At 44.8% G+C, this 15992-nt stretch overlaps 1 protein-coding gene across 1 annotated transcript in view; it reads left to right on the forward strand.

Moving 5' to 3' along the window:
- Positions 1–15992, forward strand: part of COL3A1 (collagen type III alpha 1 chain) — a 2242195-nt gene that overhangs the window by 1367738 nt on the left and 858465 nt on the right. Inside the window, exons 30-31 of the mRNA XM_068244947.1 lie at positions 1571–1669; positions 9601–9708. Of these exons, the coding sequence (XP_068101048.1) occupies positions 1571–1669; positions 9601–9708 (207 nt within the window). The remainder of the gene's footprint in view (positions 1–1570; positions 1670–9600; positions 9709–15992) is intronic.

The raw sequence follows: 15992 nt of genomic DNA on the forward strand, positions 1-15992 counted from the left end.
TAGATAGGAAGAACAAGGGGTATCCCCCTCCACCAGGGGTGGATATTATGTCTATTGTAATGGATAACAGAGGCGCCAAAAGGATAAAATCAATTGTTAAAAAGTTTAAAAATGCTTTGGAGGCAGTTGGTGGACTTACCTCCTGTAAGCAGACACAACAAGCTGTGTATTCAAAAAATAAAGTAGATTTATTGGTACACTCCAGGGTATATTCACAACGCGTTTCACGGGTATATTCCCGCTACCTCGGGCAATAATTAACAGGAGTACACACAGTGCAGTCTTAAGGTCACGATACACAGAGGTCACAGAGGCGCGTATCGTGACCTTAAGACTGCACTGTGTGTACTCCTGTTAATTATTGCCTGAGGAAGCGGGAATATACCCGTGAAACGCGTTGTGAATATACCCTGGAGTGTACCAATAAATCTACTTTGTTTTTTGAATACACAGCTTGTTGTGTCTGCTTACAGGAGGTAAGTCCACCAACTGCCTCCAAAGCATTTTTAAACTTTTTAACAATTGATTTTATCCTTTTGGCGCCTCTGTTATCCATTACAATAAGTACTAAGAATGAATGTCACTTGGGGGTTGAATAAAACTGATAATGATGTGAGCACAAAAAATACATTTGTGGTTATTTCATCATAAATGTTATGTTATATTTGTCTGACTTTCAAGTGCCTCTTTGATTTAATTGTAAACAAGATGACTGAAATGATCAAAATCAATGTCAAACTGGCCAAAACATTCAATTTCAGTGGGGGTTGAATAATTTTGAACACAACTGTATGTATGTACTGGGAGCAGAGCTGCAACGAGGAGCTCGTCGGCTTCAAGGGGCTGGAGGAAGCCCCGGGTAAGTAGATCTAGGGGTAGCATAGATTTCCTGACGTTTCCTTTAAGTCTAAGTGTTTTTATCTGCATAAGGAAAACACATTGGTCCTCAGTTTTCCTGTGCAGAAAGCGAGGGTGGTGGGGGGGCCCCATCCAAATTTTTGCGGGGGGGGCCCCATCCAAAGTTTTGCAGGGGGGCCCAGTGATGTCTAGTTATGCCCCTGTATGGTTCTGATCCAGTTCTGAAACATGCCTGAAGAAGAAACTTTCGAAAGCTTGCAAAGAAATCTTGCACAGTTAGTCATTAAAGGTATCACCTAAAAAACTTTTGTTGTTATGTCTTCGGATTCCATCTATGTTAACTTATATGGCAGGTGCAAGGACATCATCAGAGTGTGATGGTGTGGATGATATTTGATGTGGATGATAAAAGTGATCTGATTGGGTTTTTATAGAATAATAAGTTTTTATTTTTTTTTACTTGTTTTGATCAAAAAGTTAAAGTTAAGTTTACATGTATAGGGCCCATACAGACCCAGCTATCAAAACTCACATATTTAAACATGGCCATTTCAAACTGTGTCAGTTACACTTCTAGATCCTTTAGCTCTGAATATAAATATTTAACAATGAATGTGTTACAAAAAAATTCTACACCGTAGCTAAAAGCTGTGCAACTGTAACTGTGCAATGAAATAAGTTATATACGTGTAACAAAAATTCTCCATTTTAGGGTGAAAATGGTATGCCTGGTGAAAGAGGTCTTCAAGGCACCCCAGGATCTCCTGGTGCCACAGGTGCTGCTGGTCCTCCAGGTCCAGATGGTGGAAAGGTATAGTGAGAAAAATACATAAACCTCTGTGTTTAAATATATAAACATTTTTTGTGTGTTTTAATTGGAAGGAGGGAAGGAGGGGGGGGGGTAAAGTGTTACAGTTTGTATTTAGACATTTCCGAGAAAATACTTTTTGTCCTGCAATGACACTAGGGCATGAAAACACAGAACAATAGGAACAATAGGACACAGTACTTGTAAAAAGGAAAGGAAATCAAGCGCCCACAATATTGTAGTACATTAAAGAGACCCTGAACTCAGAGCTTCTTTTTATTTAATAAAAGTGTTTAACCTAATAGCACTAACTAAACCGCCGCATTCGCGCCACTCCAATCTAACTAAATCCCCCCTAACTCCCCGGGGGGGCAATCCGGGCAGTGCTTCCGTGTGAGGCAGGGCTATGAGCCACAGCCCTGCCTCACACGCGGCTGTCAGCGGCGGATCGCCACCTCTCCCTCGCCCCTCTGTCTTCCTTCGCTGAGAGGGGTGGGGGAGAGGCGGATATCCGCCGCTGACAGACGCGTGTGAGGCAGGGCTGCAGCTCATAGCCCTGCCTCACACGGAAACGTACAGGGCAGCAAAATCCACGACCAAGAAAGTCTTGGATTTTGCAGGGGAGAGGGAGGGGGGAGTTGGGGAGTTAGGGGGGATTTAGATAGCTTACCGCCGCAGGGATGCAGCAGTTTAGTTAGGGCTATTAGGTTAAACACATTTATTAAATAAAAAAGATTTTTTTTAGACACTTCAGTGTCTCTTTAAAGTCATGTTAAATGGAGTAAAATCAATGTGAATGTATACTCAAAAGGAAGGTTTACCGCTAAGGCAACCACGGTATAGGCAGGTGGGGAGCTTAACGCTGACCCCACTTGGGTTAAAGAAGTCGCTCTCTGTAGATCGGTAAATAGGAGGTACACCTCTTATAGGTAATACACAAATTTATAGGTAATAGAACAAAACAGAGGCTCTAGGAAGAATAAAGTACACAAAATATTGTTTAAAAATAGGAAATAGTGTACTTCTGTGGTGCCGTGCCTGCTAAGAGCTCAAAATCAGTTACTTGCCTGAAGAAGTGGGTGAAATATTGTAAAAAGCATCACATTGTTTTGTAGTATATACAATAAAATGTTGTCTGAATCAGACAATTTGAGTCTTAAATGGGGAGGTATGTCTATACCTCCCATTTTTAAACTGTTTTCAGTGTTTATTATTCTTCCTGGCACCCCTGTTTTGTCCTATTACCTATTAGGACACAGTTTTCCACTTGGGTAATAGAGGGCATTGATTAGTGATGGAGCAAACATCAAATTTTGCGTTCATGAAGGCTAACACAAATTTTCCCTGAAAATTTGTGAACCGACTGTTCGCAGCAGGCTCCATAGACTTTAATGGCAGACGGACCTCTAAAACATTCAGAGCATCTCTGCAGTCACAATTTGTTTAAAAAAGGTGAAAAAGTATACCAAAACCTGGACAGTGGCATGACGGAGGAGGATCAAGTGCAAAATAGTCGCCAAAAATTTGGACAAAGGCTTTTAATGGTTATTTTTAAAATGTAATGGCTGACGACTTTAGCAGTTGACAGCAAAGCCCCCAGACAAGTTAGAAACATCATTATTTTTTTTCAAAAAGACCTTGTAGTTTTTAAAAAAACAAAAACAATTTTAAAGTTCATGTGCTGAGTGTGGGAAATTGATGTTTCTAGCATGTACGGGTGCTTTGCTATGAACCAAATTTGCAGGGTATGTTAAAGAGACTCTGAAGTCTCTTAAAAATCATCTTTTTATTTCAAAAATCTCTTTAACCTTATTGCCCTAACTAAAACGCTGCATCCCTGCGGCTGTACACTCACTAAATCCCCCCAAACTCCCCGAGGCGCACTGCGGGGAGCACTTCCGTGAGAGGCAGAGCTTTCAGCTGAAGCTCTGCCTCTCCACGCGTCTATCAGCGCTGGATCGCCACCTCCGCCCGCCCCTCTCAGTCTTCCTTCACTAAGAGGGGCGGGGAGAGGCGGAGATATGCGCTGATTGATGCATAAGGAGGCAGAGCTGCAGCTGAAAGCTCTGCCTCCTCCAGCAGCAAAGATTTCAGCCGTGGGGATGCAGCATTTTAGTTAGGGCAATAATGTTACAGAGGATTTTATAATAAAAAGCTGATTTTTAGGAGACTTCAGTGTCTCTTTAAGAAGGACGGGGAAACAAGAGTATTTTTTTTTTCAAATAGACCTTATAGCTTTGGAGAAAATCGATTTTAAAGTTCATGTGCTGAGTGTGGGAAATTGGTTCATAGCAAAGCTCCCGTACGTGTTAGAAAAACCAAATTTGCAGGGTATGTCGAGGACAGGGGACATGTGGATTTTTTTTTTCTTCAAAAACATCTTATAGTTTTGGAGAAAATTGATTTTACAGGTCATGTGCTAAGTGTGCAAAATTAATTCATAGCAATTCATAGCAAAGCCCTATGCTAGCTAGAAACACAAACAAAAATCAATGTTACATTTAGAGTAAAAAAAAAAGTCTCCATTTAAATATGGTAAAATGAGAGATAATGTAATAACATGTATATCAATATATTTATTAGGTTTTTTTAAATATATGTTTAGAGTGTGGGAAACAAAAAAAGTGATTTGGGTTTCCCCTGCCAAGCCTCTTTCACCCCTTGTACCCCATGCAGGCTGGGATAGCCAGAAAGTGGAGCGCCAGCTGTGTAGGTCTTCGCACCCTGAGCTTCACCAGCCTGCATGGTCCATGGTGTGCGGTGGCTCTTGAGGAGAGGGGTGGCAAAGCCTCTTCCTCTCCCCCAGAGCTCTTGTCAAATCCATGGACAGGGGGCTCTTTCCCACCTCCGGTGCCCCAGGAGGAGGTGGGAGCCGATGATGCTGGGGGAGTTCATGATGGCATCTAGGAGTCTCCTTTAGGAAGGGGACCCCCAGATGCCAGCCCCCTCCCCAGGAGAAGGGAATCGGAGTGCATAGTACCCCTTACCCATTTCCACACAGGGTTAAAAAAAATAAAAACACAACAAAAAAAAGTCCTTTATTAATCTTAATTAACCATGAATACAATATCCTCGGAAATTATCCCACATCAATATACTCTGTTAGCTTGATTGAAGATCTCCCTCGGCCGCTGCCACACACCACCACATTCTTTAGCTATACTAAGTATAGCTTAGGCATCTTTAAATTTTCCTTCCAAAGCTGTCCATTGGTCTATTAACAGACCAATGGGAATATGGAGGATTTCTCTTGTTCCCTTTTTTCTCTTGTTCCTACTGTCCTCTTTAACATACCCTGGAATTTTGGTGTTTCTAGCGTGTACAGGGACTTTATTATTAGCTGCTAAAGTTGACGGCCATTGACTTTAACCTCCCTGGCGGTATGATTATTTCTGGATTTTAGGTTCTTTTCAGCATGTTTCAGACCCTAAAATAAGGAAAATATCATGATAATCAAAATTGTGTCAGTGACAATACTTTATGGTAGGACATACACTCCCAAAAAGCAAGTAACAAGTATCGACTTTCAATAATCGTATCAAAATGTATTTATTTCACAACTTGAATCATTAAAAATATGTATTAAAAGTACATGGGATGGCCACCCTGTCACGACACATCCATTCAAAACACTGCACCACACAAGCAAATACACCGGCATCTATCAGTAATAGCAGATCTAGCTATATGGTACTATGCAGGATAGGTCCAGTTGCATGCGAAAGGCATGCGATGCCCAGATTTAGATATAAGACAGTCAGCAGGCTAAGTCAAGCAGTGTTAGAAAATACCTTATTGTTAATATTGCAATGGCCGTGCAGCATATGATTCATCCCTTAATGCATGGTAAAGCAGATTAGCAAGCACAGATGTCAGATCACTGTGTGCATGGAGCATCAATACTTGTCAAACATAAAGTAATTCCCAGGATGCTTCCTCATCAAAACATATCCATGAAAACACCATAAGCTTCATATCATCACAGATATATGGGACAGTTCATCTCACCTTATCCTTGAATACAGGCAAAGTGTCATTCTATGCTTACTAACAGTCCAGGATGGTCTGTCCACAGATGCTTGAGATACAAATCCTGCGTGTCTAATCCAAGGCTGGCATAGAAGGGTGACAGCAACCCAAGCTGTGATCAGCACTGTGGCCGTGCAGTGTGTGTGGCAGGGTGGTGTGGTAGGGCCTCAGCGTGAATCCAGAGCGGAAGGTCGGGACGACGTGTCGTCCCATGCATCAGGCAGACAGTTTCCCCGACGTTTCGCCGGCTTCCGGCTTTTTCAAGGGGCGTGACTGTCATCGCCTGTGACTTCCTCTACTATAAGCTACCTCCAACCAATCAGACACACGCATAGCACCGCCCACCACAAACAATAACAGATGCGTTTGTGCGCAGAGGTGAGGGACCGGAGCCAATGCGACACAATGGGGACAGGGGAGCAGTTGTCAGCAAAGAGCTGAGGCGAGGATATCACTGATGGCAGCAAAATGGGTGTGTAAAATACACCACCCGCGTTGGTACAAAAATATGCACTCATAAGTGAAAAACTGTGTGGAAACGCTACCACCATGCTAGCCCCACCCTCACGACCTCAATAAACCACCCATCATATCCACACGTTTGAGTTCCTCCTCCCCACACACAGACAGATTTTTTAGCACATACAGCAAATATATAAATAAAGCAGTGACTATTATAGGATTGCCTGTTAGCCAAATCTTAATATTGTGACACCACGGACTAAGCCCGTCCGTGGAGACACTGCAGGGAAAAACAATCCCAAAAACACACAAATAGCAGCATAACGCACACCTTGCCCCCACAGCCAAACGATAGTAAGGGGTGCGGGCTGTGTGCGCTATAGGGCCAGAGCAACCAGAGAATGCCAAAAACGCACACGGGGACACAGGCAGGAGTGCAGCACCCATTCTAGGGGCTTTAGGACACACAGCAGTGATCCTTACATGGGCAGGAAGTGAGCAAAACTTGTCTGCTCATTTAGGCCGGGTACATCACAGGCTAGCTAACGGTTCTCTTCCTACGTGGTTGAAGTAAATTTACTCTTTTGCTTTGCCAAGCTCTGTTGAATGCTTTACGCAAGCATTTTTCTCCATAGCCTCTTTCTCTAAATCGATTCCGTAGATCCCCTGCCTCGCACAGGAACAATTCATCGTCAGAACAATTGCGACGGGCCCGCAGGTACTGACCGATTGGTATACCTCTGATTGTGTGTGGAGGGTGAAAGCTATCTGCGCACAGCAAAGCGTTAGTTGCTGTTGCTTTACGGTGTAAGGTTGTGGCTAAATGACCCTCGCCTGTAATTGAAATACAGATATCAAAGAATGAGATGGAAACTGGTTGCACTTCTACCATAAACCTCAAGTTGCGATCATTCTGATTAAGGAGTGCAACGAATTTAGTCGCCTGCGTCGCGGTCCCTGTCCACAAAATCAAGATGTCGTCTATGTACCTGTGCCACGAAAGTATGCGGCACAGGTATTCAGAAAGGCCATCATCCCAAAATATGGATCTCTCCCAGTCCCCCAGGAACAGGTTATCGTACGACGGGGCACAAGTCGTCCCCATCGCCGCACCCTGCATCTGGAGGTACCATCAAAGGTAAAGATATTATTAGTTAACAGGAAATACAACAAATCCAAAATAAAACCATTGTGCGCAGCATCCTGCGCTCCTAACTCACCCCAAACATTTACCACAGCCTGTACCCCAAGACCATGGGGGATGCAAGAGTAGAGGGGCTCGACGTCAAGGGACACAAGAAGCGTGCCAGGTGGGACTACCACATCCTCAAGCACTCTCAAGAGAAGTGTGGTATCTTTGATGAAAGAGGGCAAACCCTGTACATCGGACTGCAGATGTTTATCAACATAAATACTGATTTTTTTCCATCAGAGCACCCCTGCCTGAGACTATGGGCATCCAGGCAGTCTCTGAAGGCGTTTATGCACTTTAGGTAGTGCATAAAAAGTGGGAAGAATTGGATCTGCAACCCTCAAGAAAGAGGACACTTCCTCATCAATTATGCCCTTCAACCTGGCCTCCTCTATTAAGGAGGATAGTTCCCCCTGGCACCTCTCGGCCCTCAACGCCGAAACCCTCACATAACATCCCCGCTGGCCCAGAAGGTCCATGCACATAGCCCTATAATCCTCTGTCGCCATTGTCACCACATTCCCCCCCTTATCAAAGGGTTTAATGATCCAATCCGTTAGGGTTTCCCCGGTAAGGTTAATAACCTGTAGTTTATTCGCTCTATCCAAAGTGGGCCCGACCATTCCCGCCGTAGTTACATCAGATTTGGGTTTATCTATTCTAAAAAAGGAACTGAGGATGATGATGACTGAGACTGCAGCTGCGAACCCCCATTTGCTACTCCCATGTTGTCCCCACATTTTGACTGCTGCTTACTGCCTGCCTTCTTAACCTTGTCCTGAAAACGAGTCGGATATCTGTTCCTTTTTGGTTCTGAATTTTGACTTGATTTAGAAGCAGCTGAGCTGGCTCTTACCACCGATGAATTCGTCCGCGCCTATGTCGGTCAATTTAGGTTTAGATTTGGGTTGCTGCCCGCGGGGTTTGGGGGGAATAGGTCTACTGTCCCACTTATTCACCTGTCCCGTTTTGTATGCCAGATAGTCATTAAATAGAAACATTCTTTAGCTATACTAAGTATAGCTTAGGCATCTTTAAATTTTCCTTCCAAGGCTGTCCATTGGTCTATTAACAGACCAATGGGAATATGTATGGTTCCTCTTGTTCCTTTTTTCTCTTGTTCCTACTGTCCTCTTTAACATACCCTGGAATTTTGGTGTTTCTAGCATGTACAGGGACTTTACTATTAGCCGCTAAAGTCGACGGCCATTGACTTTAACCTCCCTGGCGGTATGATTATTTCTGGATTTTAGGTTCTTTTCAGCATGTTTCAGACCCTAAAATAAGGAAAATATAATGCCACGAGAATGCCTGCAGCAGCCCCAGCACTTACTCACTTCCCTGGGCTTCAGCGCTGCAATTTTTACTCCCTCCTCCAGGTGGTGCTGTAATTCTGTAGTGAGATCACTGACTGCAATTTCACCAGAGTGATTCAGAGCCTCGGAGTACAGGAAGAAGAACGGCTACCGATGGCTGGATCCCCCAGGAGGTGAGTAAAATGCCCGCTGCATGCTATACTCTGCATTGAGCTCCCGGCGGTTAGCCCGATCGTAGCTCAGGTTTACCGCCAAGGAGGTTAATGTTAAATGTGAATGCAAATTTTTGACAAAAAAAATGTTAAATGCAAACGAGGAACAGTCCAAGTTCGCCCGATAATGTCTGCAGTTCTCTCATCCTGCTCCATTACTAGTAGTGAAACATAATTACAGTAACTGTAGTGATCTAGAGGGAAAAAAGGTGATAAAATCTGCATATGGCACATGATATGCCAGGCAGAGGTCTACAGGAGGTAGGAGGCAGTAATCCAGAAAAAGCATACAGCAACAAGAAGACAGCAGGAGTTATCAGAAACAGGAATGAGAGAAGAGGAGATAATATTGTTCTGAAGAAGATGGCACACAGTAGGATGGAAAAGCACAGGCATGTGTGGGAGACTGTGTGTGTGTGTGAGTGCATATGTGTGTGTTGGAGGGGCTGCAGAGTGTAAAAAATGTAACATATACTAGGAGAGAAAACTTAAGGGAGGAGACCAGTGATGATTGATAAGAAGGATGTTAGCAGAGTTCAATAGGTGTCTGAACTAGGCCTAAGGTAGATCAGATTAGTCTCAAAGTTAAACACTGTCACCAGCTCATCCCAATTTATTGTTTCAAATGGGACCGATTTTATTACAGAATAAAGCAAATGTGTTTTTTTTTTTTTGTTTAAAAAAATATACAGAATTATCCTAGCTGGTTTGAATTTCAAACAGGGACCCGCTGGACTACCTGGTCCAAATGGAGCGATGGGCCCATCAGGTCTTCAAGGAATGCCTGGAGAAAGAGGAATAATTGGAAGTCCTGGACAAAGAGGTGAAAAGGTCAGTATCTTTTTGGATTGCTATCCCCAGCTCACAGGATTAAATGTGCTAATAACTAGCAGTGAAATTTGAGGACATTAGCGGTTTAAGGCCCCGTTCATACTGCACGCGTTTCCAGCCGCGTTTTGGAAACGCGTGCGGGAGGCCAACACGCACGACATCAGACAGTGCATAGAGTGCACTGTCTGATGTTCACACTGCATGCGTTCTGGACCTGTGCGGTCCGGGAACGCATGCTGCCCGCATTTTTTGCAAAAACATGCGGCTGTCCCATTCACTTTTCAGTGATGGGATCAGCCACGCAACGCATACTAACGTGGATGCCGTGCGTTCGCATGCGTTGCGTTCCGCATGCATGGCCGTCCGCGTTTGTAATGTGAATCATTAGGAATCACAGTTATTGGCCTTAGGAATCACAGTTATTGATCACTATGCAATTTATTAGTTACAAAATATGACAAAGGAATAAGTCGACAACAACTGTTTCATAAAGCCTGTGATAAACTGTAAATTTAACTATGTTATACAACTAAATATGACCAGTATTTACACAATGCTAAACATATATATACAGTGGGATGTGAAAGTTTGGGCAACCTTGTTAATCGTCATGATTTTCCTGTATAAATCGTTGGTTGTTACGATAAAAAATGACAGCTAAATATATCATATAGGAGACACACACAGTGATATTTGAGAAATGAAATTAAGTTTACTGGATTTACAGAAAGTGCGCAATAATTGTTTAAACAAAATTAGGCAGGTGCATAAATTTGGGTACCACAAAAAAGAAATGAAATCAATATTTAGTAGATCCTCCTTTTGCAGAAATTACAGCCTTTAAAGGCTTCCGGTAGGTTCCAATGAGAGTCTGGATTCTGGTTGAAGGTATTGTGGGCCATTCCTTTACAAAACATCTCTAGTTCATTCCGGTTTGATGGCTTGGACGGCTCTCTTCAACTCACACCACAGATTTTCAATTATATTCAGGTCTGGGGACTGAGATGGCCATTCCAGAACATTGTGCTTGTTCCTCTGCATGAATGCCTCAGTGGATTTTGAGCAGTGTTTAGGGTCGTTGTCTTGTTGAAAGATCCAGCCCCGGCGCAGCTTCAGCTTTGTCACTGATTCCTGGACTTTGGTCTGCAGAATCTGCTGATACTGAGTGAAATCCATGCTTCCCTCAACTTTGCAGACTTTTGGCATTCTCTTGATGAGCTTCAAGAGGTAGTCACCTGAAATGGTCTTCCAACAGTCTTGAAGGAGTTCCCAGAGATGCTTAGCACTTGTTGGCCCTTTTGCCTTCACTCTGCGGTCCAGCTCACCCCAAACCATCTCGATTGGATTCAGGTCTGGTGACTGTGGAGGCCAGGTCATCTGGCGCAGCACCCCATCACTCTCCTTCCTGGTCAAATAGCCCTTACACAGCCTGGAGGTGTGTTTGGGGTCATTGTCCTGTTGAAAAATAAATGATGATCCAACTAAATGCAAATTTTATGGAATAGCATGCCGCTGCAAGATGCTGTGGTAGCCATGCTGGTTCAGTATGCTTTCAATCTTGAATATATCCCCAACAGTCTCACCAGCAAAGCACCCCCACACCATCACACCTCCTCCTCCATGCCTCATGGTGGACACCAGACATGTAGAGACCATCCGTTCACCTTTTCTGTGTCGTACAATGACACGGTGGTTGGAACCAAAAATCTCAAATTTGGACTCATCAGACCAAAGCACAGATTTCCACTGGTCTTATGTCCATTCCTTGTGTTCTTTAGCCCAAACAAGTCTCTTCTGTTTGTTGCCTGTCCTTAGCAGTGGTTTCCTAGCAGATATTCTACCATGAAGGCCTGATTCACACAGTCTCCTTGTGACAAACAGCCCCGCGATCTCGTCTAACTTACTCCAGTACCATCAGGGATTAATCGCCTCTGATGGCTTGTAAGACTGTGAGCAAGTTGACGTTAAAATACTGGTTGCTGGGTCGTCAGGTAATAATGCGACATTGCGTGCCAATCTTATCTAATCTGACACCATTACCATTCGGAGAATAGGCACATCCGATGGTTTGTAATACGGTGAACAGACTGACGCCGAAGATTGATCGCACCACTGCCGGCAATGTGACGTATGCGCAGTCACCCACTAATTCCTGTTCCCTTTGCTGCAGTTTACCATAAAGCCTCAGACCCTGAGGGAATCCTGAAGACAGTCAGAACTGCAGGCAAAGTAACCTTTTGGATTGGTTGGTGAGTCCACACACAGTCCAATTTCGATTGTATATACAATCGATACAATCTGTGCTCTCATATAGAGGCCAGGTCGCTGCCACCAATCCGCAATAAAAGCGTGTGAATGCGCCAATTCTAACTCTAGATAAATCCTGTAGGAAAAAGGGTTAAATTGACAACCTTTCTAGAGATAGCAAAACTAACAATATTTAATATCAAAACAGTTATGGTAACATGTCTCTCTTTGAAGACGTGAATTCTTTTGGCGGAGATTTGTTTCAGAACAGCACTTAGACAAACTATTTTTTAATCGTTTATTTAAAGAAATAATGCAGAACAAAATATAGCAATAGAAACAGATTGATACAGAAATAATAAGGGTTCAATATGAAAATAATAGCTGATTACAGTCTGAGCAGTTTGTCAAGTTACCGTGTCCTTTGCGGTAAGTCCCACAGAAGATATGTAGTTCAATTCTGGAAAGTTCTGTGGAATGGGTATTAATCCTTTTATCATCCAGCCCAAATCCTTGATGGTAAAGGATGGCTGGGGTCTCTCTCTCATGGCTGAGTGTCAGTCGGTTTTAACCCTTTCTCTGCCAGAGGGTGTGGATGGTAACAAGAGAGGTTGCTTCACCCTTAACAATCTGACCTCAGGCTGCTGAAGTCGGCCCCTATTGTCTGAGGGACAGAATTGGCAGTTTCTCCAAGTATGCCATAACTCAGCGGATATCTGACATATCATGTAAAACCCAACATTTTACATTCCGTCATCATGCGCTGAACCAATCGATATCAAACTCGCTTGGAGTGCCACCTTCCCTGCCTATGTAATCGATATCTCAGGCTGGGAGATGACTAGGTGATCGATTAACGTCTCAGAAGTTGTGCTGCGCTGGTCGCATGGCGCACGGTGAGTTGTGGATCGCTGGGCCCAAACGGTTCCGCAATATCCATCGAATTATGGACTACTATGAAATGAGATATCAAAAGCTCATTAAGCCAGGGACATGTCTCTGGGTATTCTCAGGACAGGCAGGAATGTGAATGGGTCCTAATGAGTTTATGAGGGGATCTGTTCCTCTCCTTATCTTTAAAACTAGGATGGGGGAAACTTCCTGGAGAATCTTTATTGCCCCCCTTATAGATAACCTTTTTTCTGTGTGGATGGTCTGGTTTTAGGGTAAATGGCTTCCTTCAGTAAGTACAAACAAACACAAACAAACACTCCCTCACATCCCCCAGGGCAGGGGTGGTGAGATGGAAGAGCACTGAGTTTCTAAAAGCCAGGCATATGAATTAAAGGGGCTCTCCAGATCATAGTTGGGGCGCATTTACATGCGCTTGCTGCAATGGCATTCGCAAAATCGTGACACTCCTCTTAACGGTTGTTCTAGAGATGTGTCTGCTGCTAGAACTCTGTGTGGCATTGACCTGGTCTCTAATCTGAGCTGCTGTTAACCTGCGATTTCTGAGGCTGGTGACTCGGATGAACTTATCCTCCACAGCAGAGGTGACCCTTGGTCTTCCTTTCCTGGGGCGGTCCGCATGTGAGCCAGTTTCTTTTTAGCGTTTGATGGTTTTTGAGACTGCACTTGGGGACACTTTCAAAGTTTTCCCAATTTTTCGGACTGACTGACCTTCATTTCTTAACGTAATGGCTAGTGCTGATCGAATACCCAGTTATTTGGGCTCGGGTCGGCTCGGCCGAACATGGTCCAGATGTTCGGGATATTCGGCCGAACACCGAGCCTAATTGAAGTCAATGGGGACCCGTGCATGCCTGCTTTGCAGGCCTGAAAAAACTTGCAAAATGAGGGAAACTCACGGTGGCTGCTGGCAGTGCCTGCTGGCAGTGGTGAGGCAGGTGCACTGTGGCTGGCAACAAAAAAGATGGGCACTGTGGCTGCTGGCAGTGCCTGCTGGCAGTGGTGAGGCAGGTGCCCTGTGGCTGGCCTGGCAACAAAAAAATGGGCACAGTGGCTGCTGGCAGTGCCTGCTGGCAGTGGTCTGGCAGTGCCTGCTGGCTGTGGTGAGGCAGGGGCACTGTGGCTGCTGCCAGTGGTGAGGCTGGGGCACTGTGGCTGCTGCCAATGCCTGGCAGTGATGAGGCAGGGGCTCTGTGGCTGCTGCTGGCAGTGGTGAGGCTGGGGCACTGTGGCTGCTGCTGGCAGTGGTGAGGCTGGGGCACTGTGGCTGGCCTGGCTGGCAGTGCTGGCACCTAACCGCTAGCTCTAGCTCTGTCTCCTACCTACCCCAAGCTAAACCCCAATGCGAATGGCGGAGCCAGCCGCGTGTTCTGGTATTTATATTCCTGAACACGTGACCCGCTCTGCCAATCACAGCTATGGTCACAGCCAGCTAGGCTGTGTGACCATAGCTGTGGAAAAAGCATTGTCGCCACTTATTGGCTGCCTGCAAAGGCACCAATAAGCGAGAGGAGGAGACCGAACAGCGCGGTTGAGCACCATGCGGTGCTCGGCTGTGCTCAATCCTAACCTGAACACGCCAATGTTCGAGGAATAACGAACAGTGCCGAGCACTGTTTGATCAACACTAGTAATGATGGCCACTCGTTTTTCTTTACTTAGCTGCTTTTTTCTTGCCATAATACAATTTCTAAAAGTCTATTCAGTAGAACTATCAGCTGTGTATCCACCTGACTTCTCCACAATGCAACTGATGGCCCCAACCCCATTTATAAGGCAAGAAATCCCACTTATTAAACCTAACAGGGCACACCTGTGAAGTGAAAAACATTTCAGGTGACTATATAGTATATATTTCATTTCAGGTATATATAGTACAGACCAAAAGTTTGGACACACCTTCTCATTCAAAGAGTTTTCTTTATTTTCATGACTATGATCATTGTAGATTCACACTGAAGCCATCCAAACTATGAATTAACACATGTGGGAGTAAAGTACATAACCAAAAAGTGTGAAACAACTGAAAATATGTAATATTCTAGGTTCTTCAAAGTAGCCACCTTTTGCTTTGATTACTGCTCTGCGCACTCTTGGCATTCTCTTGATGAGCTTCAAGAGGTAGTCACCTGAAACGGACTTCCAACAGTCTTGAAGGAGTTCCAAGAGATGCTTAGCACTTGTTGGCCCTTTTGCCTTCACTCTGCGGTTCAGCTCACCCCAAACTAGGGATGGGACGAATCCACAATTTCTTCGAATCCGAATCCGGATCCGAATCTAAAAAGGTTCTCGAATATCTCGAACCTTTCGAATCCCGAATCTAACGAATCCTGCGCATAAGAATTGTGCGATCCATGGTATAGTTGCCCGCAGTATATGTACCCAGGCATAGGTGCCCGCAGTATAGGTAGCTAGACAGAGCTGGGACAAGGTCCTCCGGCACCCAAGGCTGAGACACCAAAGTGCGCCCCTCCATCCCTCCCACTCCAGCTGTCACACACTGATTGCTATTAGACTAAGAGGGCCACAGGGCCCACAACCTCCCCAACACCTTAATATCTAGTTATCTGGCTTGCAGTCACTGCTATGTATCCCCTTTTCTTATTTCTTTCTGCTTCAAACACAATTAGGAATGACAGCTGAATGAATTGTGCACCCCCTCCTACACTGCGCCCTGAGGCTGGAGCCTCTCCAGCCTATGCCTCGGCCCGGCCCTGTAGCTAGGTAAAGGTGTCTTCAGTATAGCTACCAAGGTATAGCTACCAAGGTATAGGGGCCTTCACTATAGGCAGCAGGGTATAGTGGCTTTCAGTATAGGCAGCAGGGTATAGTGGCCTTCATTATAGGCAGCAGGGTATAGTGGCCTTCAGTACAGGCAGCAGGGTATAGGGGCCTTCAGTATAGGCAGCAGGGTATAGGGGCCTTCAGTACAGGCAGCAGGGTATAGGGGCCTTCAGTATAGGCAGCAGGGTATAGTGGCCTTCAGTATAGGCAGCAGGGTATAGGGGCCTTCAGTATAGGTAGCAGGGTATAGGGGCCTTCAGTATAGGCAGCAGGGTATATGGGCCTTCAGTATAGGTAGCAGGGTATATAGAGGCCTTAAGTATAGGTAGGTATGTAGGTAG

This window comes from Hyperolius riggenbachi, chromosome 7 (assembly GCF_040937935.1).
Source record: "Hyperolius riggenbachi isolate aHypRig1 chromosome 7, aHypRig1.pri, whole genome shotgun sequence".
In the NCBI taxonomy this organism is placed as follows: domain Eukaryota; kingdom Metazoa; phylum Chordata; class Amphibia; order Anura; family Hyperoliidae; genus Hyperolius; species Hyperolius riggenbachi.